This window comes from Chlamydomonas reinhardtii, chromosome 12 (assembly GCF_000002595.2).
Source record: "Chlamydomonas reinhardtii strain CC-503 cw92 mt+ chromosome 12, whole genome shotgun sequence".
Taxonomy (NCBI): domain Eukaryota; kingdom Viridiplantae; phylum Chlorophyta; class Chlorophyceae; order Chlamydomonadales; family Chlamydomonadaceae; genus Chlamydomonas; species Chlamydomonas reinhardtii.
In genome coordinates, this window is record NC_057015.1 from 2,257,886 (window position 1) to 2,283,303 (window position 25,418).

General features: G+C 64.7%; 3 protein-coding genes across 3 annotated transcripts; all 3 read left to right on the forward strand.

Annotated features, from left to right (window-relative positions):
• Positions 1-47: 47 nt before the first annotated feature.
• On the forward strand, positions 48-7,869 carry CHLRE_12g507909v5 (uncharacterized protein). The gene is made up of 5 exons (XM_043068199.1): positions 48-257; positions 397-3,912; positions 4,016-4,914; positions 5,068-6,636; positions 6,775-7,869. The coding sequence occupies exons 1-5, from the start codon at positions 179-181 to the stop codon at positions 7,258-7,260; spliced, it is 6,549 nt and encodes a 2,182-aa protein (XP_042918168.1). The 5' UTR covers positions 48-178; the 3' UTR covers positions 7,261-7,869.
• Positions 7,870-7,937: 68 nt separating this feature from the next.
• CHLRE_12g507900v5 (uncharacterized protein) lies at positions 7,938-14,129 on the forward strand. The gene is made up of 3 exons (XM_043068198.1): positions 7,938-7,994; positions 8,112-8,207; positions 8,597-14,129. Exons 2-3 carry the CDS (start codon positions 8,159-8,161, stop codon positions 11,128-11,130), a joined length of 2,583 nt encoding a protein of 860 aa, XP_042918169.1. The 5' UTR covers positions 7,938-7,994; positions 8,112-8,158; the 3' UTR covers positions 11,131-14,129.
• A 718-nt stretch (positions 14,130-14,847) lies between these two features.
• On the forward strand, positions 14,848-23,829 carry CHLRE_12g507872v5 (uncharacterized protein). Its single transcript, XM_043068197.1, has 4 exons — positions 14,848-15,498; positions 15,824-16,137; positions 16,389-21,451; positions 21,610-23,829. Exons 1-4 carry the CDS (start codon positions 15,363-15,365, stop codon positions 22,076-22,078), a joined length of 5,982 nt encoding a protein of 1,993 aa, XP_042918170.1. The 5' UTR covers positions 14,848-15,362; the 3' UTR covers positions 22,079-23,829.
• Positions 23,830-25,418: the final 1,589 nt, after the last annotated feature.

A 25,418-nucleotide genomic window follows, 5' to 3' on the forward strand; every position in this document is an offset into this window, starting at 1 on the left:
CACCAAAGTCCGCAGGATCCGCGTGGCTATTTCATAGAAAAATGGCGCACCTGCCTTCACTGTGCCCAGAGCTAGGTATGCCCTGGCTATGGCCCGCTTTGACCGACAGCCAACGTGCTTGGCTTTTCCCAAATGCCTAATCAATGATTAAAGTATATGTTTATATGCCACCGTGGCAATGCTAGCGAGGACTGCCCAAGAGGCATCAGCTGGCGTTGAGGCCAGCGAGCGACAGCTGTTCGTAAGCCCTGGCGCAGGTATGGGCCAACGGGGAGGCCCCTGCCTACAGCTACTTTGAGTATTTAGATGATGCAAATCACTGAAATGGTTTGGACGTACCTTTGCCACTGCACTCACTTGCCCACGCTTGCCCCCCAACCCCTTCCGTCTACGCAGGCGTCGCCCTCACGCTGCTCTCGCCGAACCGCAAGCCGATGGCGGACTGGCGCGCAACCCTGGACGCAGCTACAGCTGCCCGCCAGAATCGTGACCGCCTCCTGGCTCCACAGCCCCTGCGGGAAAAGGCGCTCAACATCAGGGGGGCCCCTGTCCAGCATCAGGGCAAGCCAGATCCGCACTCCAAAACGCTTACGGTGCCTGCTGACAGCGCTCCGGCCTCAGAGGCTGCGAGAATGGTGCGTGCTAGATCGTCGTTGGGGCATAATGGTGACGGGGCTCAGCGCGAGACCGTTGAGCCGACCGCGAGCAATGCGCCAACACAGCTGCATGCACCGCCCATCGTCGACTCAATTCAGAGCATGGCCCAGATGACCATAGAGCAGCAGCAACAGCCGCAGGAAGAGGTACCTTCAGCTGCGCCAATCCCAGCAACCCATGCGCCTGCTATCGCGACTCAGGTGACGGCTGCCCAGACAGCAGCGTCACCTGCCAAGCGCATCGCTGCCTCACCGGTTTTGACTGCAGCCCTGCCTCCGGCACAAATGCCACCGCCGTTTGCGGCTTTCGGCATAGTGTTTGTTGGCTCACCTAGGCTGTACGCTACTCAACAGCTGCAGCAGCCGGTGGCTGCACAGACACAGGCCTCCGCACCTGCTGCTGGTGCTGATGCGGGCGTTGTGCAAGAGCCGCTGCCTAGCATCACGCCTCAGGGACTGGGGCTGCCTGCAGGCCGCGCCCACCGGCGTGCTGCTCAGCACATTTCCCACACAGACGCGGGCACCGGGACGGGCGACATCAACAGCAGCAGCATCAGCAGCGGTAGCGAGGATGAACATAAAGCGCCTTGGCGGACTGCAGCACCGCTAGCTGCGGGGGCCGCAAGCCTGGAGCCGGCAGCTCCCGGATGCAGCACTGGCCCGGACGCGCCACGGCTCAGCCGCCGACGCAGCCGCTCATACTCCGTCGTGTACGTGGAGGGTGTGGCACCGCCGGCGGCGCCGCTGCCGGCCGCCGCCTGCAGCCATTCGGGCGCGTCCTGGAGGACGGCTGCCGGCGTGGCGGTGGGAAGTGGCAGCCCCAGCACGGCAGGGGCCGGAGCTGCGTCTGGCGAGGGCTTTGCAGGAGTTGAGGATGTAGATTCAGTTGGGTCCCGCGACGTTGAGGAACCCCTGACTGCAGAGCCTCTGGGTCCAGGCGGTGGGGCTTGGCCCGCGGAGCCGGGCAGAGCTGGCAGGCCCGGAAGCAGCGACAGCAGCAGCGCAAGGAGTCGCAGTGCCAGCAGCCGAGGCAGCAGCAAGGCGGCCGCAGTTGGCCATGACCACGAGGATGAACAGTCCGCGCCAGGGCCGGGCGGCGCCTCTCCCGCTACAACTGCTGCCTCGTGCTACACGCAAGGCAGCACAATAGCCGCCCCCGTCCCCTCCAAGGCGGCGCCACCCGCATCTGCTCTGGTGCTGGACCAGCGCACCGAGGCTGCTGCAGCCGCTGGGTTGGAGGAGGATGCCGGGAGCTCCCGCAGCAGCGCTGTCGCAGCCACCAAGCCCCTTGCGACGGCTTCAAGGGCGGCGTGGGGTGCCGGGTCGGCACCAGCCACGGAGGCGCGCCCCGCTCATGCCAGCGGCGCAAGCAGCCGCACGTTCCCAGGGCGCATGTCGTCTGCGCCGTCCTCAGCGCGCCCTCGCCAGCCCCGCCAACGGCTTCATGCCGAGCTTGTGGACGCGGCGTCGTCGCCTTGCTCAGGCAGCGCAGCCGCCTCGGCCCCAAGCGGCGTTGAGAAGCCGGCGCCGCCGGTGGCGTCAAAGCCGACCCCGCCGCCTGTGCTCCTGTCGCCAACGGCATCAGTGGTGCCGCCTGCAGAGCAGGAGACGCCACGAGTGCACTGGTCGCCGTGCCGTGGTGAGGAGCTACTTGGGCGGGGTGAGGAAAGCGCCAGCGGCGTCGAAAGCGGCCATGACCACAGTGATGGCCAACCGCCTCGCCAGCGCCGCAGCCACAGACAGAGCCGGAGTTACAGCCGGGGCCACCGCCGGAGCCACAGCCGGAGCCACAGCCGGAGCCACAGCCGGAGCCACAGCCGGAGCCACAGCCGGAGCCATGGCCGGAGCCATGGCCGGAGCCACAGCCGGAGCCACAGCCGGAGCCATGGCCGGAGCCACAGCCGAAGCCACAGCCGGAGCCACAGCCGGATCCGGATCCAGAGCAACCGCAAGCGCCCGCACAGCCACCGCCCCAGCGCGAGTCAGAGTGACATTGATCCGCTCCAGCCGGCGCGGCAGCCAGCGGACCGGCGAACTGCTGCACCCCCCGCTCACAAAGTCCGCAGGGCAGAAGCTGCCTCACCATGCAAATTGTCTGGCTCCATGCGTGGCCGACGTGGCAGCACTGAGACGCTGCAGGGCAGGGGGCACACAGGCGCGCACGGCAGCCGCAGCAGCCGCAGCCGGCAAGATGAGCGGACGGACACGCAGCGCGATGCCATGCCCCACACATCACCTCCTCGCCCCGTGGCAGCACCCGCGCAGCCTAGCCCGGTGAGCCGTCGCGCCGCCCCAGCATCAGCAGCAGCCACCTCGGCCGCCGCCGGAGCCAGTGGAGGGCCCAGCCCACGGCAGCCCGTGTCACCCGTGGTGCGGGCGCTGTACCGCGCCTCGCTGCAGGGACATGCGCGGTTCAGCCCGCTGCGCAGCCGGCTGTTGCAAAGCAGTAGCAGCAGTGGTAGCGATGGCGAACGGGATGACGACTACGGCGACGCCGGCGGCGGCCCCGGGGGCCCCGCAACCCGCGCGGCGTATCGTCATGGATGCGGGGCACTGGGCGGGTCCCAGGCGGCGGCGTCTGGGGCCCTACGGCGCGGCGGCGTGTGCCTCGTGGAGGGTTGCAGCGACAGCAGTGACAACAGCGATCCCTGGTACTGGTTGCTGAAAGCCAACCTGACGGACCGCGTGGGTGGCGTGGTGGGCGCGCGCGGCGGCGGCCTGCCCTCCACCTCCTCGTCCTCCGACGGCGCCAGCGGCGGCGCCGGGCCTGCGATCGCCAAGCGCGGCGCCAGGCACCTAGATGCCGCGGCCAGGGCTGCGGCTGGGGCCGGTGTCGCGGTGGGTGCGGGGCAGGCGCAGAGCGGTGGTGAGCTGCGAGGGCGCCGGGCAGCCACGCCGCCGCGCACCTACCAGGTCACCGCCACTGGACCGGCCTGGATCGCGCCCCGTGAGTACTGGGACCCTGTCAGCTCACCCGCAGCAGTCTCGCCTCGGGTGCAGCCGCACGCCAAGGCAGCTAACCGGGAGGAGTCGGCGCAATCAGCCGCGGCCACTGGGGTGGAGGGGCGCCGCCGGCATGCCGGAAGCCCCTCACGGCAGCGGCGGACGCTGCGATCGGCAGCGTCACGCGAGGATACGCCGTCGCGCCGTCACCAGTCCGGGCGCCGCCGGTCAAGCCGCAGCCGGAGCCGTGACCGGCGCCGCGGCGACAGCATTACCAGAACTCAAGCGCGCAAGAAGGAAGCGGCACATACTGGTAAGCGCAACATGCCGTCGTAAGTCTGAGGTGCTCCTTGCGCAACTTTGCACCGGCATGAGGCGTGAACCTCAGCTCGCTGACGTGCAGTTTTTGGGTGCAGGCGCTCGCGGCTCCCACGACGACCGCAGCCCGCCCGCGTCGCACCCACGCTCTAAGGAGCACGGCAGGCACAGCAAGCCCACGGAGGCGCGTAGTGCGCAGCACGGACGCAAGCCACCTGGCCACACGCACTCCCACGAGGGCGACGGCCGCAGCCAAAGCGACCAGCAGGGGCAACGTGACGCTCGGCGAACACCTGGAGGTGTAGCTCTGGGTGCTTCAGAAGCCACCGCCCTTGAGATGACTGACGCCGCCGTCTCCGCTGCGGGTGTGGCCGCGATCCTGCCGCCTCCAGGTACTGGACCTGCTGCTGCGGCTGCGGAGCTAACCACCACCGCCGCTGCTGCAGCGCAAGTGGCCGACCTGGAAGCGGCCTCAATCCCTGCGCTGCAAGCCAGCGCTCCGGCGGTTGACGTATTTGCTGCAGTCTATGAGGCGCCGGGGCATGAGGGCCTTCTGCAGCATGGGCACCCAGCGGAGGCCGCCGCCGCCACCGTGCATGCGGAGCCCGCTGGTGCCGCGCCAACGGCGCCTGCGGGTGGCACCTCGACGGCCTGGAGCGCTGCGGCGCCTGCAGCACCTCAGCCGCTGGCGAATGCGCACGTGCCGGCCTGGGCGCCCAACCCCAGGCTTAGTGCCGCAACACCTGCCACAGCTGCCGCCGTCACCGCGGCTGCGGACCCGCCAAAGGCAGGCTCAGAGGGCTCGCTGCTGGTGCCTGCTCAGGGCCAGCAGCCTGTGGTGACGGCCCAACAGCAACCTTACTCGGGCGAGGCCTTGCCCCCAGGCGCTGCAGGATTGCACGAAGGCCTTGCGCATAGCGCAGCTACAGGCGCTATGGCCGGCCAGGATGGCGTGGCAGCCACTTCCGTGCCGGCACCTACACAGTCGTCGATCCAGGTGTGACTTCAGTTTGGGGTTGGGGGCTAAAGGGTTGGGGTTGGGGTTGGGGTTCGTGTGGCCATGGCCATGGGTATGCCCTTCGGAGCTTTTGTGTTGTTTTAAAATGCGTTCATGACACGACAACCGATGGTGTGCTTTGTGCCGGTGCAGGTCATCATCACCGGCCCTACCACCTTTGTGACGACGGCCGACGGCAGCAGCGGTGCCGGCGTGGCTGCTGCCGCCGCGGCCTCGGCGGCAACTGCGCTGTTGCACATTAGCAGACCTGCTGGCGGGGCAGTGGACCTGCGGCGCCTGCAGGCAGCCCTGCAAAACGGCGTGCCCTCCGCGTCACGGGGCGCAGCTGCTGCCGGCACCGGACCAGGCGTGGGCAATGCCTCACTCTCCACGTCGGGGGGACCTGTTGTATCGGCGCCTCGGCATGCCTCGGCGTCCATGCCGCCGCCGGTATCAGCCTCAACGGCTGCTGGCGTGGAGCGGTCGGGTTCACAGGTGGGTCGGACCAGCTACCAAGGCAGCGCCGCCAGCTCTGTGTACGGCGATTTACAAGGTGTCGGGTCGAACACTGGCAGCGTTGACGGTGGGTGGCGCCGCAGCTATGGCAGCGAGGGCAGCGACGGCGGCGGCGGCGGCGGCAGCGGCAGTCAGGGCCGTGCGGCTCCGCCGCTTGGTGGTGTTGCTGGTGGGGGAGCCCCTTTCACCACCAGCACCCACCCGCAGGCGCAGCACTCGAAGCCACCAGCGCCGCCGCTGCGGCAAGCGCCCAGTGCAACTGCTGATGCTCCTCCCGGCCCTGGCCGGCACGGCCAAGCGCACGCGTACGGCTATTCAGGACAGAGGCAGCGAGGCAATGAAGGTAGCGGTGCCGGCGGCGGTGCAGCGGCTGGCGAAAGCCGAGGGTCGCAGCAGTACGGGTCACGGGCACGGGGTGATGTTGCGCACGAGGTGCCGGGCCGCTTCGAGCGCGATACGCCCGCCGCGCGCCAACCCCACGCCTATGGGCAGCAAGTGCAGCATCGCTCGCTGCACCTGCGCCAGCTGCAGGAAGAGCACACGTGGGCTCCTAGCTCACGTGGACCCATGGATCGTGGCGGGGGCACGGGCGCGCCACCGACGGTGGCAGCCGCAAGGAGCAGCGGTGGGGGCGCGGGAGGCGGGGCAGGCTGGGGACCGCCTCACTTCATTGGCGCTGTTGATGGCCGCGGCAGTGTCATCAGCGTCATCCCCCTGCAGGCCGCGGCGGCCGCGGCGGGCAACGGGGTTTCTGGAGCCGTGGAGGTCACAGTTCGGCTGGTGCCGCCGCCGCATCAGCAGCAACAGCAGTACCAACAGCAGCAGCAACAGCAGTACCACCAGCAGCAGCAACAGCAGTACCAGAATGCCGCGCAATCGGAAGGAGTGTACGGTGGGCACCTGCTGCCGCAGGGCGCGGGGCAGTGGCACGGCGAGGCTGTTGATGGAGGGGCGGCGGAGCACTGGGCACGTGCTGCAGCGGAACCCCGCCGCGGCGCAGCGTCATTCTCACGCGAGCCCTTCCGCTTGGGCGCAGTGGGCGAGCCATGGGGTAACGCGGTGCTTGAGGAGCAGCAGTTGCGGGCGGCGGCGCAGGCGCAAGTAGTGTCCGGCGCCACCATGGACTTCACGGGCAAAAGCGGCATGGCGCCAGCAGCTGCAGCACAGCCTGCGGCCCCACTCGAGGAGACACTGGTCTGGCGCGCTGTAAGTGTCTTGCACCACAAGCGGGGCACTGCGCTTGTGTATTTGCCGCCGACATGCGCCCCTTGCCGTTGACACCTGCCGCCTCTTCCTGAGTCCGGCCGTTCCTGCTGCTCACCGACTGCTGCTGTGGCGCCGCAGGGCCACCGGGAGTCTGGCACTGCCGCATGGGGCGCACCGCCAACCACGGCGCCGTCGCCCATACCAGCAACAGGACCGCACACGCTGCGGCAGCCGCCCCCGCCGCCGCCGCCGGTAAGCAGCAGTGGGGGCGGCACCGCGCGGCTGCTGCAGCCTGCCTGGGCCCTCGAGGCTCTCGGCCGTGCTCCAGCAGTCGGTGCCGCGGGTTTTGCCCCTCAGCCTAGGGCCGACGGTGATAGCGCAGAAAGCAGCGACACCCGTGCGGCGCTGGCCCGGAGCAGCCGTGGCGTGCCCACAGGGCATGGTGCTCTGCACGCCATGGCGCCCCAGAGGGGAGCTCCTGCGACAGTCGCAGCAGTTGCGGAGTCCTGGCCACACGGCGGTGGAGGCAGCGGTGGGAGCCGGGTGGACCTGAGCAATGGCCGCGTGCTGGCTATTCTGCAGGCCCAGCAGCGCACGCGGCAGGGCCATAACCAGGAGCCCTGAGCACCGCTGCGGTGTCGGGCGGGAGCTGTTTGTTGTTGGGGCTAACGTACTATATGCCATATGGCTGCTGCTGCTGTGAGATGAGGGCTGTGGAATGGAGCCGGTCAGGGCTGGGCTCAGGCTCGGATGGCACGGCACGCTGCACACGTGTAACGGCGCGCGACGTGCACGTCTGGGACTGGGACGCGCAGCCTCCGTCTGATAAATGACATGTTGTATGGAGGATCTGCTATGAGCCTGTTTTTTGACGACCGAGACTACTCGGCGCTGAAAGGCCGGACCGAGTTCCGTGCGGGGCAAATTAGGACACCGAGCGTAGGCTGCCCTTGGCGCCCTACAAGTCGCTGCCATGTATTCTAGCTTAATATAAGAGCTCAACCAGGCGCTCACTCGCAAGAGACGCCCTCTATGCGCAAGTTCGCGTTCCACTTAGGACGGCGAAGGGGACCTGGCTTCTCGCCGCGTGCGGACATGTGAGGCTCGCCAATGGCCTATGAGACCGCTCATAGTGCCCACATTCAAGGATCGGTATAGTATACTTATAGGCCTCTTGACTGCATGAATACCATCAGTCAAGCTGCAAAACCAGAATTTAGCTGTCCGTGTATTGCCCGCACTCACACAGCAGCAGTCTTTTAAGTCCCTGTCCGCCTCTATACTCGCTGACCATACAATAACTCAACTCTTGACATCGCGCGTTATAGCTGCAGCGAGAGGAGCGAGCCTCTCAGCAGGTCCGTGGCCCAACAAGTGCCACCTTGGCTATTTGACTCGCCGCGTAGAAGCATCTGCCTGCAACATATTGTTTGACCTGGCTTACAAGCCTGCTGCCGGTTTCACCTGTCGCGCAGGGTTGCGCGAGTTGATTTGCAAAGCGACGTTGCCAAGCCCCATCTGGATGATGTTTTCGGGCGTACATACCGGAGATGCAACATGCGCGCAACATGGTGAGACGGATTCGTGCATGCACGTCGTGACCGACAAAAGACGTTGCACTCGCCGCACCTCGTTCCCGCCCAGCAGCTTGCCGTTATCATATTTTGAAGTCTTAGAGCGCCTTTTCAACTGATCTAATGGCTCAACTCGTTTCAGGTTTTAGGTCATATATAGCTGTCACACCGTTGATGGTGAACTTGTGCCGCGCTCTTAAGCTTGCTGTTAGAGAGCGCATGGCTGCTGGCTGGCAATTGCAGTGCAAATCTCAAACTGCTTAACCTAAATCGCTGTCGTCGCATGCCGTAAAACCCAACCCAACGCTTTGTCATCCGTAGTAGAAACGCGCCAGGCGGTGAGCTGATGTCGATACCTCGCCTGTACGCACCCTGTGCACCTGCAGGATATGAGCAGGTCATGAGATCAAGGTCCGGGGTTTCTGGCTGGCAGCTACCGGCAGCAGCAATGGCGCCCGCCGCAGGCATGGCCATGGGTGCCGCCAGTGCCATGGCCGCCCGGTGCGCCAACCCTTCCCACATGCACATTACTGCTGACGTCAGCCACAGTGACACCACCCTTTGGAATGATGGAGGTGCATGCCAGCAGCCGTGGCTGCCTGCTGCACTTAACACCGGCGGTGCCACAATGTCAGGCAGCGTCATCAACAAGGTCTACACGCCCACTACTGCTACTGGTGACTTGCCCGCTAATAGCGGCCATATGGTGCCTGCTGCTGCGCCTGCGGAGATTCCATGCGCGCTGGCGCGCATCGGCAGTGCTGGCAGCGGCGTCACCGCAGCCGCAGCCACGCAGTCCCCTGCACGCGCTGGTGGGCAGCCATGGGAGCCTAGCAGCAGTGCGGCGGCGGGTTTCACCCCCTCCCTAAGCGGCACCTCCACCATCACGCGCACCCCGAGCGACATGTCAATGCGCTGGTCGCCCTACCCTGCTGCTGCTGCCGCGACCACTAGTGGCGGCGGTGACGGCGGCGGACCTGGCCCACACCGGCGGCGGCTCGTGCGGCGGCTGGTGGTTGAGCCGCTAGACCTGTCGGCGCCCCTCATGCCGCCACCGACCTCATCATCACTACCGCTGCTGTCCTCCACTCCTGCAACACGTGTGCCTGGCGCAGGCCCCGCCGCGGGGGCCGATGGCGGCGCCGCGGCCTCACTGGCAGCTGCAGCTGCTGGCAGCAACACAGCGGTGCCGACCGCTGTTGCCATCGTGACGAGCAATACAACGGCGGCCCTGTGCGCTGGGCTTGTAGGCGCCAGCAATGGTGCGGCCATCAGCAGGAGGAGCGGCGGCGGCGGGCTGATGCTGGTGTCACCTGTGCCTCCTGAGGTTCAGGCGTGGGCTGCCGAGCAGCTGGCAAGAAGGCAGCAGGCGCGCATGCTGCAGCCGCCGCCGCAGCAACAGCTGCATGCGCGCATGTCAAATGTGGCCGCTAATCCCATGCAGCCGCCGCAAGCGGCTGGTGGCGGTGTGGTGGCGGTGGCGGCGGCTGGCTGGGGCCAGGAGAGTTCAGGACCCGTGGCCGTGCAGCAATACCAAATGCAGCTGCAGCAAGAACCAATGCAGCAGCAGCAACAGATGCAGTGGCAACAAATGCAGCAGCAGCAACAGATGCAGAGGCAACATATGCAACAGCAACAGATGCAGCAACAACAGATGCAGCAACGACAGATGCAGAGACAGCAGTTGCAGCAGCAACGGATGCAGTGGCAACAGCTGCAGCAGCAACAGATGCAGCAGCAACAGATGCAGCAACAACAGATGCAGCAACAAAAGTTGCAGCAAGGGCAGATGCAGCAGCAGACGCAGTGGGGTAGCTGGAATGCCCACTCGCAGAGCACATGGCAACGCATGCCGAGCGCCTTGAATGGCGCTGCTCAGCAACAGGTGCTGCAGATGCAACAGCCGAATGAGCAGATGCGGCAACAACTGCGGATGTCACAGCAACAACAGCAGATGCAGATGCATGCACCCCTGCTGGCCTATGGCTCCGGACCAGCAGGGGCGGCGGCGGCAACCGCCACGTCGTCCCCCCCGCCGGGTCCCGTCACCCAGCAGCAGCCGGCCTCAGCTCCTGTGTGGCCGCCGCAGCAGCTGCAGCTGCAGCCCAGGCGTGAGGTGCAGCAGGCGGTGGTGGTGGCGGGAGAGGAGGAGGGGCGCCAGGACAGCGGGCCCCTGGTCCGCCGGCGTGTGAACACGCTGACCGCCGCCGCACAAGAGGCCGCCTGGGGAGTGCCGTACTGGCCCTCCTCCTCCTCCTCCGCCGCCGCCGCTGCCTCGCCTCCAACAGCACCTGGAGCAGCAGAAACGGCGGCACCGGCGGCGCCGGGTGGCAGCAGCAGCGCTGCAGCCGCATCGGCGTTTGCCATGGGCCCCTCCGCTACCGCCGCCGGCGGCCCGCTACAGTGGCAGCAGCTGCTGGCACTAGACATGGCCGCTGCTGCGTCCCCTGTCTCCAGCCCCCTCTTCGGCGATGCTGACTTGCTGCTGTCTCCCAGGTCCTCCAGCGCAGCACAGGACACACTGCTGCTGATGGCGGGCGGTGGCAGCGGTGTCTTCCCGCATGGCGATTGCGCCCACGCATCGGACGGCGGCGGCAGGCCCCCCAGCATGGCGGCCGCTGTCGGCCTGGTGCTGGGCCGCGGCGGCGGGGACCGCGATGCGGCGGCTGCAGGCTGCGGCTTTGAGGGCCTGCCGCCGCTGGCCGCGGTGGAGGGTGATGGGCGGCTCGGCAGGATGTGCCACGCCACTAGCACTGCGGGCGGGATGCAGGCGGCGGTGCGGACCGCAGCCTCCATGGCGATAAGCCAGCAGCCCGTCATCAATGGAATGATGATGACGGGTCAGTGGGCCCCCCAGGCCAGCTACAACCTGTTTGCTTGCGAGCAGTGCGCTGATTCGCACTACCAGCAGCCGCTGTAGTCGATAGACGTAGAAACGGCGAACGTTACATTGGGCACGCATCTTTGTGTGCGCAAAGTATGCCGTGGCTCCGACCGCCGCACTTGATTGACGCCATGTCCGGCACGGGGCAATGGACGGAGAGCGAGAGGCTCTTGAGAACTGTACGGTTGCCTGCCTTGTTTGGAATGGCGGCGCTGCTGGAAGATTGCAAAGGCCCGCATGCGGTTAGCTAGTTGGTGCACCGGGGGATGAGGCCGTGTATGTCCTGGATCACAATGGATGGACCATACATGGGTGAGACGAGTCCGCATGTAGCAGACGGGTCGCACGGCGGATGGCGGCTAGCTGAACCAAGGATGAAGGTTAACCAAACCGCATTTTGCGTTGCACTGCGTACTCGCTTGTTTTGTGTCTGAGGTGCTGTCCCAAACACATGCATGCCGCCAGCTTGCTTTGGAGCTGGTTCTTCAATAATGCATCACTGCAGTGCCAGTATCTTCCATCTACGCCGCAGACATTTGCTCCAAATCCGCCGAATGAAGGCGAGCGAAGAAAACATTTTGGGTTTGCTTCGTGCTGCGCCTCTACGGAGCGTAGACTTTTTGGGGCGAATTTGGCAGTATCTCTTGAGACGTGTGGGGGATGGGGTTGAGGGCTTGCCCCCAAGGGAAACTTTTCCTGGCGTAGATGTCATCTGAAGGCATCTACAAGATACGGGCACTGCATTACTGGCATCTCTATGTACGTTGGGAGTAAGCATACGGCAGCGATTGGGTGGGTATTGTGTACACGGGTTTGTTAATTTGTAGAGGAGCAGCTCCTGCTAGCATGTACGGTGGCGCCTGTGGGTCAAACGGCGGGATACTGAAGCTTTCATGATACTTGAACGGGTGGATGGATCAGAGATAGAGAAATACAACTCAGCGCAGTACCACCTGAGCATTTGTGTTTCGTGGGGCGCGGCCTTGTCAAGCTGCCTACGACAAAATTACAAAATATGTGTAGCTAGCTCCGAGGCGGTCACGCGGCCGCTGTGTGCGAGACCAGTCCGTTGCGACTGCTGGCGGCTGCTTTATTACGGGGGACTGCGGCAACTTGACTGGATGCCAACAGGCGGCGAGGGTGCGTGTGTATGTGCCATGCATGCCCAATGGTGCGGTGCGTGGGGCGTGACGGTCGGTGGACGTTTGACGAGCGGCGCCATCAGCAGGCGCACCCAGCTGACACAGCAGCAGGGGGCTCTACAGGCGGGTGTGCACAGTTTCTGTTTGGCGAAGGACTCAGCTATTTCCCTTGCATGACTTTATATCGCGCATTCATGCATTGCGTGCATCATTTTGGTGGATTGAAGGTGCGATATTGCCGTTTGAGCTGCGGCAACTGAAGCCAGCCGGCTTATGGTTGCATGCTCGCAAATCTCAGAGAATCTCTCGTGAGTGCCCGCCGACGGCGGGGTCATCATGTGCGACTCGCTTACCGTACGGTACTTGACGATAGGTTTTGCGCGAGGCTAGCAGGGCAGTCGTTTTGGACGTGTTGGCATGGATATGTACGGTATGGTTGTCAAGGCGTCGATCACGGCGCAGCGCGTTGCCCAGACGGCGCGTGCTCCTTCATGTTATAGATATGGTCGGTCTGCCAGAGGATTAAGGGGTGAAGTGTCGTGCGCGTATACATTAGGGAAGCACAAGGGATAAAGGCCGACAGCACCATGTGTGTGTGTGTGTGTGTGTGTGTGTGTGTGTGTGTGTGTGTGTGTGTGTGTGTGTGTGTGTGTGTGTGTGTGTGTGTGTGTGTGTGTCAATGTGCGCCTTACCTGGGAACCCCGCAGCCGTACGTCGGCAAGACCCGATCTACGGGCGGGCGGGCCACGGCAGCCCCTTTCTGGGGCGGGCCAGATAGAGGTGTCCTAACGTGCAGGCAGGGGTCCCGCCTGCTGTCGCCTAGCTACTGCCGGTGCTGGCAGCTGCATTCTTCCTTCGTTATAGTTTTGCGATTGATCCCTACATGGTAGGTGTTGGTGTGCTGTGCTCTGGCACTGGGTGCACCCAGCCACCGTGCCGTGCGTGCATGCACAGTTGCAGGAACGCGTATGGGTGCATCCCTGAAGCAGGCGTTCTATTTACTTATGTTGGGGAAGAGCCGTAAGGTAGGGATGCTCTTTCGCCTCTCTTTGAGAAAGGCAGTAAAAGTACATTACAGTACCGTACTGCCAAAAAGGTTTGGTGATCCAAAGTTCGTGAACAGTCCACGAAATTGAGCGCCGAAACAATTTCAGCTTATTTTAATGAAAATTCCCCCGAAATTAAATACCACTAGCAGCAATTTCCCGTGTAGCGCGCGCTGCCGCGCGGGGGGAGTGCGGGGAGACTGCGAGGAGGCACGGTGGAGCACGAGGGCGCTGAGTCTGACACACCCATTGGGAGCTTGCGCGCGTGCTGCGCGCGTGATTGGCAGCGGCGCGCTGCGCTAGCAGTTGCTGGCGAAGGCATCTTTAGTGGTGGCACGGCGGTGCTAGTGGGCTTGGTTTGCAATGAGAGGGCACTTGCTTTACTGTAGGCAAAGTGCGTGGCGGGATGCTACCCATGCGCACGATGGCTGGCGGTGGCGGTGACGGAGGCGGTGGCGTCCCCGAAAATTTGGATCAGAGTTGTTACTTTTCCCTAACCGCCCACGAAATTAAAAAATATCGAATTTATTTCAGCAATATTTGGCAGCCCTCCCGAACTTTAATAAAACGAAACCTTTTTGGCAGTACGGTACTCATGAGGTTTCGTGCTCTGACGCCTGTGCGGAGAACAGGCTGAAGGGGGCATGAGTGATCATGAGCGGAGAGGAACACAGGATCACCGTTCCTGATATGCATGGCGCTGTGTGAGGACGCTCTCGCCAGTCGAGGTTGGAATGAAGACTGTTTGGCTGCGGTGGGTGCGTGTCGGCCTGTCGGGCCCTGGGACGGTCGGGGCGTCGGGCCGTGGGGTTTGCGGGAGGAAGACCCAATCTCGAGAGGTATCTTGGAACTGTGGAAAGTCAAGCGGGCTGAGAGGATGTTGTGCAGGGGTAACCATATGGGTAGGGCTCGGAAGGGGCAGGAAGGGGCACAATGAACACAGCCTGGAGTGGTGCAGGCGCGCACCACAGGCCTCCTCAATCCTGAGCTCCAAGCATCAGATCCCAGCCGTCCCCCATCAGTCATAGCTAGTCTACATGTGCAGCGAGGTCACCGCGCGCGGGGTGGTGCTGGCGAACTACCAATCCTGTGAAACTACTGAGGGTGCCATGGGCGGACCCGCCAGATGCCTGCGTGCGCTAGGCAACTTTCCCACCCTCCACGCACATCGGCACACGCCCACACGCACCGCCTGCTGGTATCAGCCACTCAAGTTTTGGGGAGTTCTGGGGTTTTGGGGTATGGCTCATGGGGACGGTCCCATCGGGCCCCAAAGGGCGGGCCCCGGACAAGTCGCGTCGCACGTGACTATATTAGCTACGATGACCGCACTGTGTCATGTGGCAGTTGGCACGGCGGTGTAGACTGCTGGTGTAGATTATGCCGCGCCCCTTTTTAGAAGCGGGCAAAGACACTCTCCACTCCGCCGACAGGCGCGACACGCTGAAGTACTCGAGTTACTCGGAGCACACCACAACATCACAATAGCAGGGCCTGGTACGCCCCTAGATAGATCGGGACACCAACTTCGGCACTTATCATAAGCAAGCAGAATATCTGATTTCAATTATCTGTCTCTATATGATTTCATACATTTTAGGGGCGCCAAGCGTGCGTTTCGGCACTTCGCCATTTCTGGACATATATACACGCACGCAGGCTACCACTTGTGTAAACCCGAAGCTGCCACTGACATTAGCTACTGCATAGATTTATAGGTCTACTTAGGCCAATCCTTTTGCGTACTTGCGAGTGAGCCATTCACGTTAGTCGGCGCGCACAATAAACAGACTCTGTGTGCGTCATAGCAACCCTCATCAACGGAGGTGAAATTAGCAAACTAGGGCCGGCAGCAAGCTCACTTGACCGCCTTCGCTGACATGCACACGCTGCGCGAAATCGGCGCCTAGGACTCTCGTGCAGCCAACCGCAGCGTGTACCTGCGGTTTGTAGCGATCAGGAGCCTGGGAACAGCGAAGCTTGCCCCCTTTCGCGTGCGTGCCGATTATCCGGGTGCGGTGACGCGCTTTGGCAAAACAATGGCGCGTCGCCAAAGCGCGATGGCTTGAAATCTACGCACATGAGCCAGACAACTCCGGGGCGCAAGCGGAGGCCGAGCTCGTCTGGGTCCGACGACACCAGCAACTGTAGAAGGCTCCCGCCAGCAGGCGTGAGGCGGACTCGCGCGCCGGGGGACGCTGCGCCCGGCTCTGGTGGTGAGCAGCATACCTGCAGGAACACTATAAATCACAAGTCGGTAGCTCCGGGGCCTGCGCTAGGCTAGAATGAAGCCGCCGAACCGCTCGTTAAACGTTTCCGTCGTGCCATCGCTGGGACGGTACCATGGGACATGGCAAGGGTGCGTGATGGGACAGTGGCAAGGCAGGTTGGCAAAGTCCCTTAGGGCGCAGCTAATTCCCATACCCAACAAATGGCAAACAGTTGGGACGGTACCATGGGACATGGCAAGGGGCAGGTTGGGGCATCGCCGGGTACTGCTGCTCCGTGACGCTCCCTTACTTGTCGTGATTGTCGCCACAGGTGACTACTGGTATGGAGGCGGCGTGCATGTTGGTGAGCTGCAGGGGGCACCAGCAGTAGCCCCGCCAGGTGTCGCGGCCGCAGCAGGGGCTGCTACAACCGGTGGTGCCGCCGATGCCGGAGGCGGCGGCGCCAGCAGCAGCGGGAAAGGTGGAGCGGGCGGGATTACGTCCCAATATGGGTTGGCAGCAGCTCCGGTGCTGCGAACCGCTGCTGCTGTCGCTGCGCCAGTCGTGGCGATGGGAGCTGTGGCGCGCAACGCAGCTGGTGCCGCCGCCGTGATGTTGATGAGCACAGCGCACGCACACATTCAGGTGGGTCCGTGCCTCACGTGCGTGTGCCTTGCGCCCACACCCACCAATCAAACGTTGCTCCCGCTCGCTCCAGTGTGTGGCGGCGGCAGCAGCATGCAGCACGTCTGAGATTCTCAGTGGCCGCACGCCGGCTTGCCAGAGCAACTCAAAAAAGGACCTTACGGACCGTGGCATCACCCAGCTACCGCCGCACTTCGCGCGAACAAACCCTTCACTTGCGACCTGCGTCCACGCATCATATCTGTACGCAGGACTCCCACACTCTGCCGCCTGCTGTACCGGCCGCCTCCAAACATCAGTCCGCCGCCGCGGCCCCTGGCGGCGCCGGAGCATCTGGCCCGGAGAGGACCCACTCCGCCGCGCCGCATAGCCGACGGCTGGTGGCCCCCCAGCAGCACAGTGGCCATGCCGCCACCACCGCCACTGCGCAGCAGCCGCAACTGCAGCCGCCAGCACAGCATGATGAGCTGCAACAGCAGCTACTGCTGCATGTGCAGGTCGGGCGCCCGAGACAGCATGCAGCGCCGCCGGTGCTCCTGCTGCCGCCACCGCCGCCGCTGGAGTTTCGCTCATCCTGGTCCCCCACCTCGGCTGCCGCTAGGCCGCCAGCAGGCTACACGCCTGGCGATGCGGCGGCGCCATTGCGGGGTATGCCTGACGGCGGTGATACGGCCTGCTGCTCATTAAATGGCGGTGGAGGCGGCCACAGCTTGGGGGCCAGCGGCGGCGGTTGGCAGCGGGCAGCAGCAGGCCAAGGCGCTTCGGACCGCCGCGTGGCGACGAGAGGACCAGAAGCGGGCGTCATGGCGGGGGGCACGGCGGCGGCGGCAACCTTGCAGCACACAACGCCGGCTGCGGGCTTGTGCGCGTTCGGCAGCTGGGACGAGCAGGAGCAGCAGGGCGCCGCTATCGTGAGCGATGTCACAGGTTACATTCCTCAAGGCAGCAGTGGTTACATGACTCATACTGGTGATGACGGTCATCGCCCGCCCGCCGGCCTTGTTGCCCGCCAGCTGCGGGCACCGCCGCCGCCTGACGCCGCCACTCAGCCGCGGTACCCATACATGCTCCCTCAGCAGTCACAGCTACAGCCGCGGCTGCCGCCGCAGCCGCAGCCGCCACTGCCGGTGGAGCCCGGCGGTGAGCTGCTGCTGCCGCCAGCAGCAGCGGAACTTATGCACCGGCGGCCCTTGCCTGCTGCAACGGGTCTTGCTCCTGCGAGGCCGCGGGGCCCCAAGCTCCTGGTGCCCACCGGCCTGTGTGTGCCGCCGCACCTGCGTCAGCCGGTGCACGGACCCGGCCGCGTGGCAGTGGCATCAGCGGAGCAGTGCCAATGGGCCAACATGCAGTTAATGTGGCAGCAGCAGCAGCCGGCGCCGCCGCCGCCGCCGCCGCCGCAGCAGCAGCAGCAGCAGATGCCGCAGGTGCAGCAGGCGACGAAGCGGGCTCGCACCGTGCAGCAGGGGCCCCGGCAGGGGCAGCACGGCACCAGCAGCTGCGCCCCGCTGCTGGCGCCAGCAGCGCTGCTGGCGCCGCCGTCGCGGCCGCCGCTGCCGCGCAACGCTGGCGGTGGCGCTGCCGCCGCCGGTGCTGCAGGCGCCGCCGTGCCGGCCTTTGTCGTGCGGGGGACAGCCGCGGCAGCAGCAGCTGACATGCCTTTGGCGGCGCCCGGCGCTGCAAGCTCCCACGCCGAAGGTGCCGGTGCAGCTGCAGCTGCAATCAATGCTGGTGCTGGTGCTGCAACTGGAGCGGCGGAAGTTGTGACAGGCACCGCCGCTGCCATGGAGGTCGACGATGATGGTGGCAGCGGCGGCGATGGTGGCAGCGGCGGCGGCGGCAGTGAGATTGCTGCCGCCGCCGCCGCCGTTGTGTATAACGACTGGCGGCGCCGCAGCAGCAATGGGGGCGTCGCTCTCTCCGACATCACAGGCCTCTCAGGGCTCTCCTTCCTCGCCACACCTGCTACGTCTGCCCTCAGCGGAGGTGAGGGCAGCAGCTGCGATGAGGGTAATGTTGGTGGCGGTGGAGGCGGCGGCGGCAGTGCGAACATGATGCCACGCGCTTGGCACGAAGGCTCCATCGCAGCCGCCGCTTCCCCTGCAATGATGGGGCGTGCGCCGGCTGAGTCCACGGCACACGCAGCGGCAGTAGCAGGAGGATCTCGGGCCGACAAGACCGCAGCAGCTTCTGCTACAGCCGTCAACGCGGGCCCCGCGGCTGCAGCTGCTGCAGCTCCGGCGGGCGTGCCGGCAGCGGCAGGTCCAGGCGCCAACGGCGTTACCGGTGGCGGTGACAACCGCCGGCGGCAGCTGCAGCAACAGCAGAGGGTGCCCACTCGGTTCTCAGCAGAGGCATTGGCGCCGCATGCCATCTACAATGGAGCTGCCGCACCAGCACCGGCACCAGCACCGGCACCAGTAGCCGCCAGAGCCGCCGTGCCTCCGCCGAGCACAGGCAGCGGCCCGCCGCCGCCACCGCCGCCGCCGCCGCCACAGACTGGCGATGCCGCGGCGCTGGCGGCGCAAGTCATCAGGAAGCCGCCAGTCATCACTATGCAGCAATACCAACAGATGTATTCGCCGGAGCGCCGCCGGACGATGATCATTGCGGAGGTCGTGTGGACGCCGGCGGCGGGCGCCGCGGCCAGAGCGGCCACGGCAGCGGCGGCGGCGGCCCAGCGACAGCAGACTGCTCCGCGGCCATCACATGGGCTCATTACCGGTGGCGGCGGTAGGGCTGTCGGTGGCGGTTCCAACGCGGTCGGCGGCGCTGTCTACAGTGATGGCGGCAGCGGCGATCGAGGCCGCCGTCCGCGGGCACCAGGGGCCGCCGGAGGCGGCAGCGCCGCTGGAGAAGCCGCCGCGGCCGCCGGCGCAAATGCCGCCGGCAGTGGCGCCCCACCGCCTTCTATGCGCGCTCTCATGCGAACCCTTTCCGCGCCGCCCAGCAGCGTCTACCCAGCAGCCGGAACCCACCCCCGCTACGCTGCCGCGCAGTGCTCGCCGACAGCCGACGCAGCAGCAGGCGTGCCCGCCGCCACCTGGGCTTCAGCTGAGCGAGCGCCGCAGCTGCCGCAGTGGCACACAGCACGGCTTGCAGACGGCTCATCAGCAGCCGCTGCGGCGGCCGAGGCAGCGGGACGCGTGGCCGAGAGCGATTTCTGGGCGGGCGCCCCAGCAGCTGCGGTACCAGCAGAAGCAAGCCCGCTCTCCCGCGGAGGCCTTCGTGCTGCTGCTGCTGCTGCTGGCTACTCACAGCAGCCAAGCAGCCGAATGTACTGGTCAGCATCGGTGTACGACGGCGGCGGCGGTGGCGGGGCAGGGATGCGGCCACCGCTTGCTTACTACGCGGCGGATGACGAGGGCAAGGGCGTGGCGGGTCTCGAGGAGGGGGACGAGGAGGGGGACGAGGAGGAGGAGGAGGCTGGCGCTGGCGCTGGCGCGCCGCCTGTGGGCCGGTCGGTGTCAATGGCGGCTGCTGCTGGCGGCAGTGCTGGTGTGGGGCCCGAACGTGCGCGGTGGAGCCAGAAGCAGCAGCAGCAGCAACTGCTAGCGGCCCGGGCAGCAGCACTGCTGCCGCCACAGCAGCAGGTGCCCAACCCGCGTGCCTCGTCCACAGACTGGGCGGCTGCAGTATGCACGCGGGTGGAGTTGGCGGCCGGCGCCGACTTCGTCATTGTTGCGGAGGTGCCCGCCGCCGATGGTGATGACGGTTACTATGCAGACGGTGAAGGCCATGCTGATGGTTGTGGTGAAGACTATGGTGAAGACGATTATGACGGTTGCGATAGTTATTATGACGAATGGGAGGCGGGCGCGGCGGCGGCGCAAACAAGTGGCGCCGCCGCCGCCGCACAGCAGTACCGCACCTGGCCTCCCCAGCCACCGGCGGCGTACGTTCAGCCGCCGCAGCAGCTGCCACCGCCAGCAGGCTCGTGGCGGCGGCAGGCGGCGGCGGTGGCACACGCGCCACCGTACGCGGCCCTGCCTCAGCCGCTGCTGGCGGCACGGCAGCACCAGCAGGCCGCCGCCGCCGCCGCCACCGCCGCATATGTGTCTGCTGGTGCCGCTCTGTGTAGTGCAACTCTCCCGCCGGAATACGCAGCGACGTCTGCGCCGCCGCAACCGCATGATTACCACCACCACCAGCAGCAGGTGAGGCAGCAACAGGAATGGGACGAGCAGCAGCAGCAGCGGCCATTATCAGTGCCGCACGGTTACTACGACGGCAGCTGCTGGGACGAGCCGCAACCACCGGCAGGACAACAGCAGCAGGCGGCCACGATTCCCCCGGGGCCCGCGGCCTACCGGAATGTGTCAAGTGCGGCTGAGGCGTTTGGGCTCTCTGCAGCAGCCACAGCAGCAGCATTGGCGGCAGCGGCCGGGCAGCAGTTGCAGCAGGCGGCGGCGGTTCAGCGCGTGGCAGAGGGATCGCCACTGCAGCAGCTGCTGCAGCGGCAGCAGCACCAAGGCACTCAAGAGGTGGCAGGGGCTGCTGCTGATGCCATGGAAGCTGCGAGCCTCAGGGGTGGCGGGGCTCAGGCAGCAGGTGCGGCGGCGGCGGACACGCCGCTGCTGCCGCCACTGCACCGCCTGCTGGAAATCAGCGGCGGCGCCAAGGGAGGCAGTGCTGATAACGGCAGCCGCGGCGGCGGCGGCGGTGGCGGAGGCGGCGGTAGTGGCGGTAGTGGTGGTGCTGACATCAGCGGTTGTCAACGTCAATGGTTCGGCACTGCTGCCGCCGCGAGCAGCGGTGATGTGGTGACGGCGGCTGCAGCAGGAGCAGGAGCGGGTGGCGGCGCGGGGGATTGCGGCCGGCGTGGTGGCATAGGCATGATGACGGACCGGGAGCAACTCCTGCACGAGCGCCGCCAGCCACAACCCCTACAGCAGCAGCACCTGCCGCCACCGCCACCGCCACCGCATGCGTTTGCCGCCGCCGTGGAACCTGGGCAGCACTCGCGCCCGGCTCCGGCGCAGCCCCGAGGCCCCGCTGTGGGCGGTGGCACGCACGAGCAGCACCTGCAGCAATCGCAGCAGCGACAGCAACAGCAGCAACCGGCTGTAGCAACAACAGCGGCGGCCCTGACAGCAGCAGGAACGGCACCGGCTGTAGCAGACTCGCCGCCGCCATTGCGACCGCCGCCAGATGCCATGCCATCATCCTACTCCAGAAGCAGCTCGCTAGGGGCCGCCATGCCAGCGACGGGTGAGCCCACTGCGCAGCTGCGGACAGCTGCTGCAACAGCCGCGGCGGTGGTGGCGCCGCCGGCGGCAGGCAGGTCGGCAGCGGCGGCGGCGGCGGTGATGCCCGCGTGAGTTTCACTGCACTGCTTGCGGAAGCGGTGGGCGCGCCGCTGGTTCGAAGCGGCAGCATAAGCAGCTGTCCGCCGCCGGCCGCCAACGCCGCTGCTCCAGCCGCCGCCGGCAGGAGGCTGCCTCCCACAGCCACCCCACCACCGCCGCCGCGTAGCAACCAGTTGGGCGGCGCGGCTGCTGGCGGCGGCGGCGGCGGCGGCGGCGGCATGGGCGGCTGTAGGGCGGTAGGGGCTAGCGGCAGCCGCCAACAACCGCAGCTGGGTGCGCCGTCGCCGGCGGACACATCCTCCATCATCGCGGCGGCAGCTGGCACCCCTGCAAGCGCCGACCCCGGGCCGCCGGCGACGTCCGCCCTTTGCCCTACTGCGGCTGCCCTGTCCCCATCTTATCCCTGCGAACATGCACAAGGCATGCCTGCCGCGGCCGCTGCCGCGGCCGCTGGTGATGCTTCTGGTGCTGGTGCCGGGTCTGCGGCCGTGGGCGCCGCTGTAACCTGCAGGGGTTACGGTCACGGTGGCGCTTACGGTGGCGGCGGCGCTTACTGCGGTGGCGGCGCTGCTACTTATCACCCGTTTGCAGCCACGCATGGCGCCGCCAGCGGCGGCAGCGGCCCCGCCGCCTGAATGGCCCCTGCAGCCGCTGCTGCAGCAGCCCCCACAATGACACCAGCAGCAGCAGCAGCAGCAGCAGCAACAGCAGCAGCACCGCAATGGCCGGCAGAAGGCGCACCAGCACCACCACCCGCCGCAGGGTGGTAGCTAGTGGCAGTGAGGTTCTGCAGGAGTAGGGACGTGCGGCGATGGATGGGGCGCTGGCTGGCGTGTTGGAGAGATTATGTAGGGTGGGGTGAGACAGAGCCCTATCTATGTGTGGCAGCCTTGGTGGTGGGTTGTAAATTCCAGTCCAAACTACGGTAAACCAAACCAAGCTAAAACGAGCGGAGCACAGGTAGAGGCGTAGGGGGCAGCCCTCCTACCTTGCGGTCGTGTGCATGATCGCGATGCTGAATAAACGGGAATACCGTATGCATGCATGTGATGAGCATCCTGAAGCATAGTGCATGTGCGTGTGTGCTGGTGCCGTGTTTGTGATTGTGTAGCTGGTGGGGTAGGTGGATGGGTAGGGGTAGATAGGGATGTGGTGCACGTGTTTATGCGGCGATGGCTGCGCCCAGCCAGCAGGCAGTCGCAGGCAGCGGGATCTGGCAAGAGTCACGGAGGCCGGTAGGCGGCAGTGCGTGGCGCTTGTTCGGCAGTAGAAAGCTAGCAGTGCAGTAGCAGCGACAGACGCAGACTGTCGGGTTCCTTTTAAGGATGCAGCAGCTTTACGGCAGCAGAGCAAACAGAGCAGAAGCCGGCGTTGGCTATCCTAAGCCACTTGTGTGCCAGTGTGCCATGCTCTTTCATTCATACCGTTCGACATGCGCAAAAGGGCTTACTTATGGCGTGGAGACATGGTATGTATGTGTGGCTGGTATGTGAGAAGGTTGGGGCCCTAGCGAGTTGAATGATGGCATTAATAACGGCAAACCGCACGTGTACGGGTGATATATGAAGATATTATGCTACATCTACTACGGGTGCCGAGCCGATAATCGTTCATGGTTTGATTCTGCTGACGTTGTGGTCTTGCAGTGTGGGCGGTATGATTGTTTTGATTGCATGGAAACATCAGCAGGCGGGCAAGCAGCGAGCAAGAGAACCCAGAACTGACGTGTGCATAAGAACCAGGGGAGAAGTCCTGGGCAGGACCGACCGTTATGTGTGCGCTGGCCGAATGACACCGCATGCGTGTGCGTGTAGATAGGTAGTTAGACAGCTCGTTAGGACTGCAGGAGCGTGGGGCTACTTGGTGCGTACCCCAGCGCGCACTTGCTTAGGTGACGCACCCCAGCGCCCCAATATGGTAATGTGTTTGATGGCCCGTGGGCTGTGCACGCAGCCGTGGCCTGTGACCTACCTGCTGTGGTTGCGATGGGACAGGGTAAGGGGCTGATTCCCAGACCCCAGCAAACAATTTGCAACGCCAGTGCAGGAGCACGCGGCTGGTCGAACGCCGGAAGTACTGTACCCTAACTTGACCGACAATTTGCTGGCTGGCTACTGGAAGTAGGGTAAGGGGCAGGCACGTACCTAGCTACACGCACGCTGCGGTTATAAGTGAGTAGGTAGGCACGCATGCATGGGGGTGGGCCCGCTCGTGGCTGCGCCGGGCATGCTGGCATGAGCCAGCCAGTCAGCCAGCAGAGTGGAACCACGGGCAGCAGATGGAATGATGGATCACGTCATTTCACATGTTGGATGGAAGGTGCGTGCGCCCGGCGGCCTGACTCGCCTACCGGAAACAGCAGCCGCTCTCAACGGAATTTGACCATCGGCCTATCTAGCGGCTAGCTCGCACGTACATGTTGCATACGCCCAACGCAGGAATGGTCCCTGCAAGAAAGCCCCTGCTGGGGAACGCTAATGAAGGAACCCATTCATTGGACAGGCATGGAGGGACGTGGAGGGTTTTGGCTTGGGTTGTGGTGGACCGTGCGAGCGTGACGCCGCGCCTGTGCAAACTGCTGCAGCAGCATAAGCACCGGCACGCAATCTTGGCGGGCAGTTGGCGTGCCCCGGCCCCCGCAGGGGGCGCGGCGCACCCATACGTTTCAGAAAGGGGGGGCCCCTGTCAAGTTGATTTACACACGTTCCCGGCCCCCGCCGACTGCACACAGCCATTATTCAAGCCATCCATTACACGAAGCTATTGTACACAAGATAGAAGAGGCCCCAGCGACGAAGTTCCGATACCCGGCTGGAACAGGAATATAGTAACTGGAATATTGTCATAGTTCGCACGCTCAAACATATAGTATCCAATTCGCTGCCGCAAGAAAGACAAGACGGCCGATAACTGAGGCCGATGTCATCGCATAGGCTGAGACAGGGTCAACTGAATAATCACCGCGGTAGATTTAACTAATTTCAGCACCTATGTACTTGTCAGAAGCCTCGCAGGTGCGCGAGCTGCGAGCGCAAGCATCTGTCCTTGATACTGCCGTGCTGGCAGCCCCACAACGTGATACCTATGAAGCTGAGACTCTGTTATCATTATATTTGCAGAACGTGTAAGGCTGAACGGTTTCGCCGCAAGGGCGAACTTGAATTTACTTCGCGACGTCCAACTGTCCGACGTCAACGCACAGCCCCGACCGCCCAGCACCGGCACCCAGATCACATATTACTTATAGTGGAGTCTGTATCTCGCGGGGGGCGGTTTGACGGGTTTTGGTGCTGGGGGTTGGCTCGGCAAATGGCGAGGGTGCGGGGCCGAGCTGCGGGCACGCGGGGGTAGTCCGCGCGCGACCTCGCAATTGCACAGGGCGTTGGCCCAGCTATTAATATTACATTAATACGTAAGTACTTAGAAGCTGCGCGGGCGAAACGAGCGATTCTGCGTCCATTGGATCCCATTTCCCCAGACTCCATTTCCCTGATGCGGTGCTTGGCCCCGACCCCGACCCCGACCCCGACCCCGACCCCGACCCCGACCCTGTCAGCGGTCCGGGAGGTTGTGCACACGCCAGCATCCGCAGTACTTTTGGTCCAACGCATGTTATGACTCTGGCACTCAGATCATACTCAGACCTCAGTCGCCATTACTACACGAGCCTCCTTTCACCTCAGGTCTACGCCACCAAGGGCTACTACCTGCCTCTCGTGCTCGGCATTACAACACCGTACGTTGCGTCCCCTGTCACTTGACTCCCTTAGGGGCACGCCCCATGGATCGCATGGCGGTCCGCTAGTGGCAGGGGCCTCCAGCAGCGGCTGCGGGGGCGGGACTCATCATCAGGAACTCGCACCTCTGCGAACTCGTGACTGTGAGGAGCACCCGGAAGAGTGAGCCGGTGACACAAAGGGACCGCGCAAACGTGATAAGTATATTGCCTTTTTGATGGCGTCTGCTGGTTGTCAA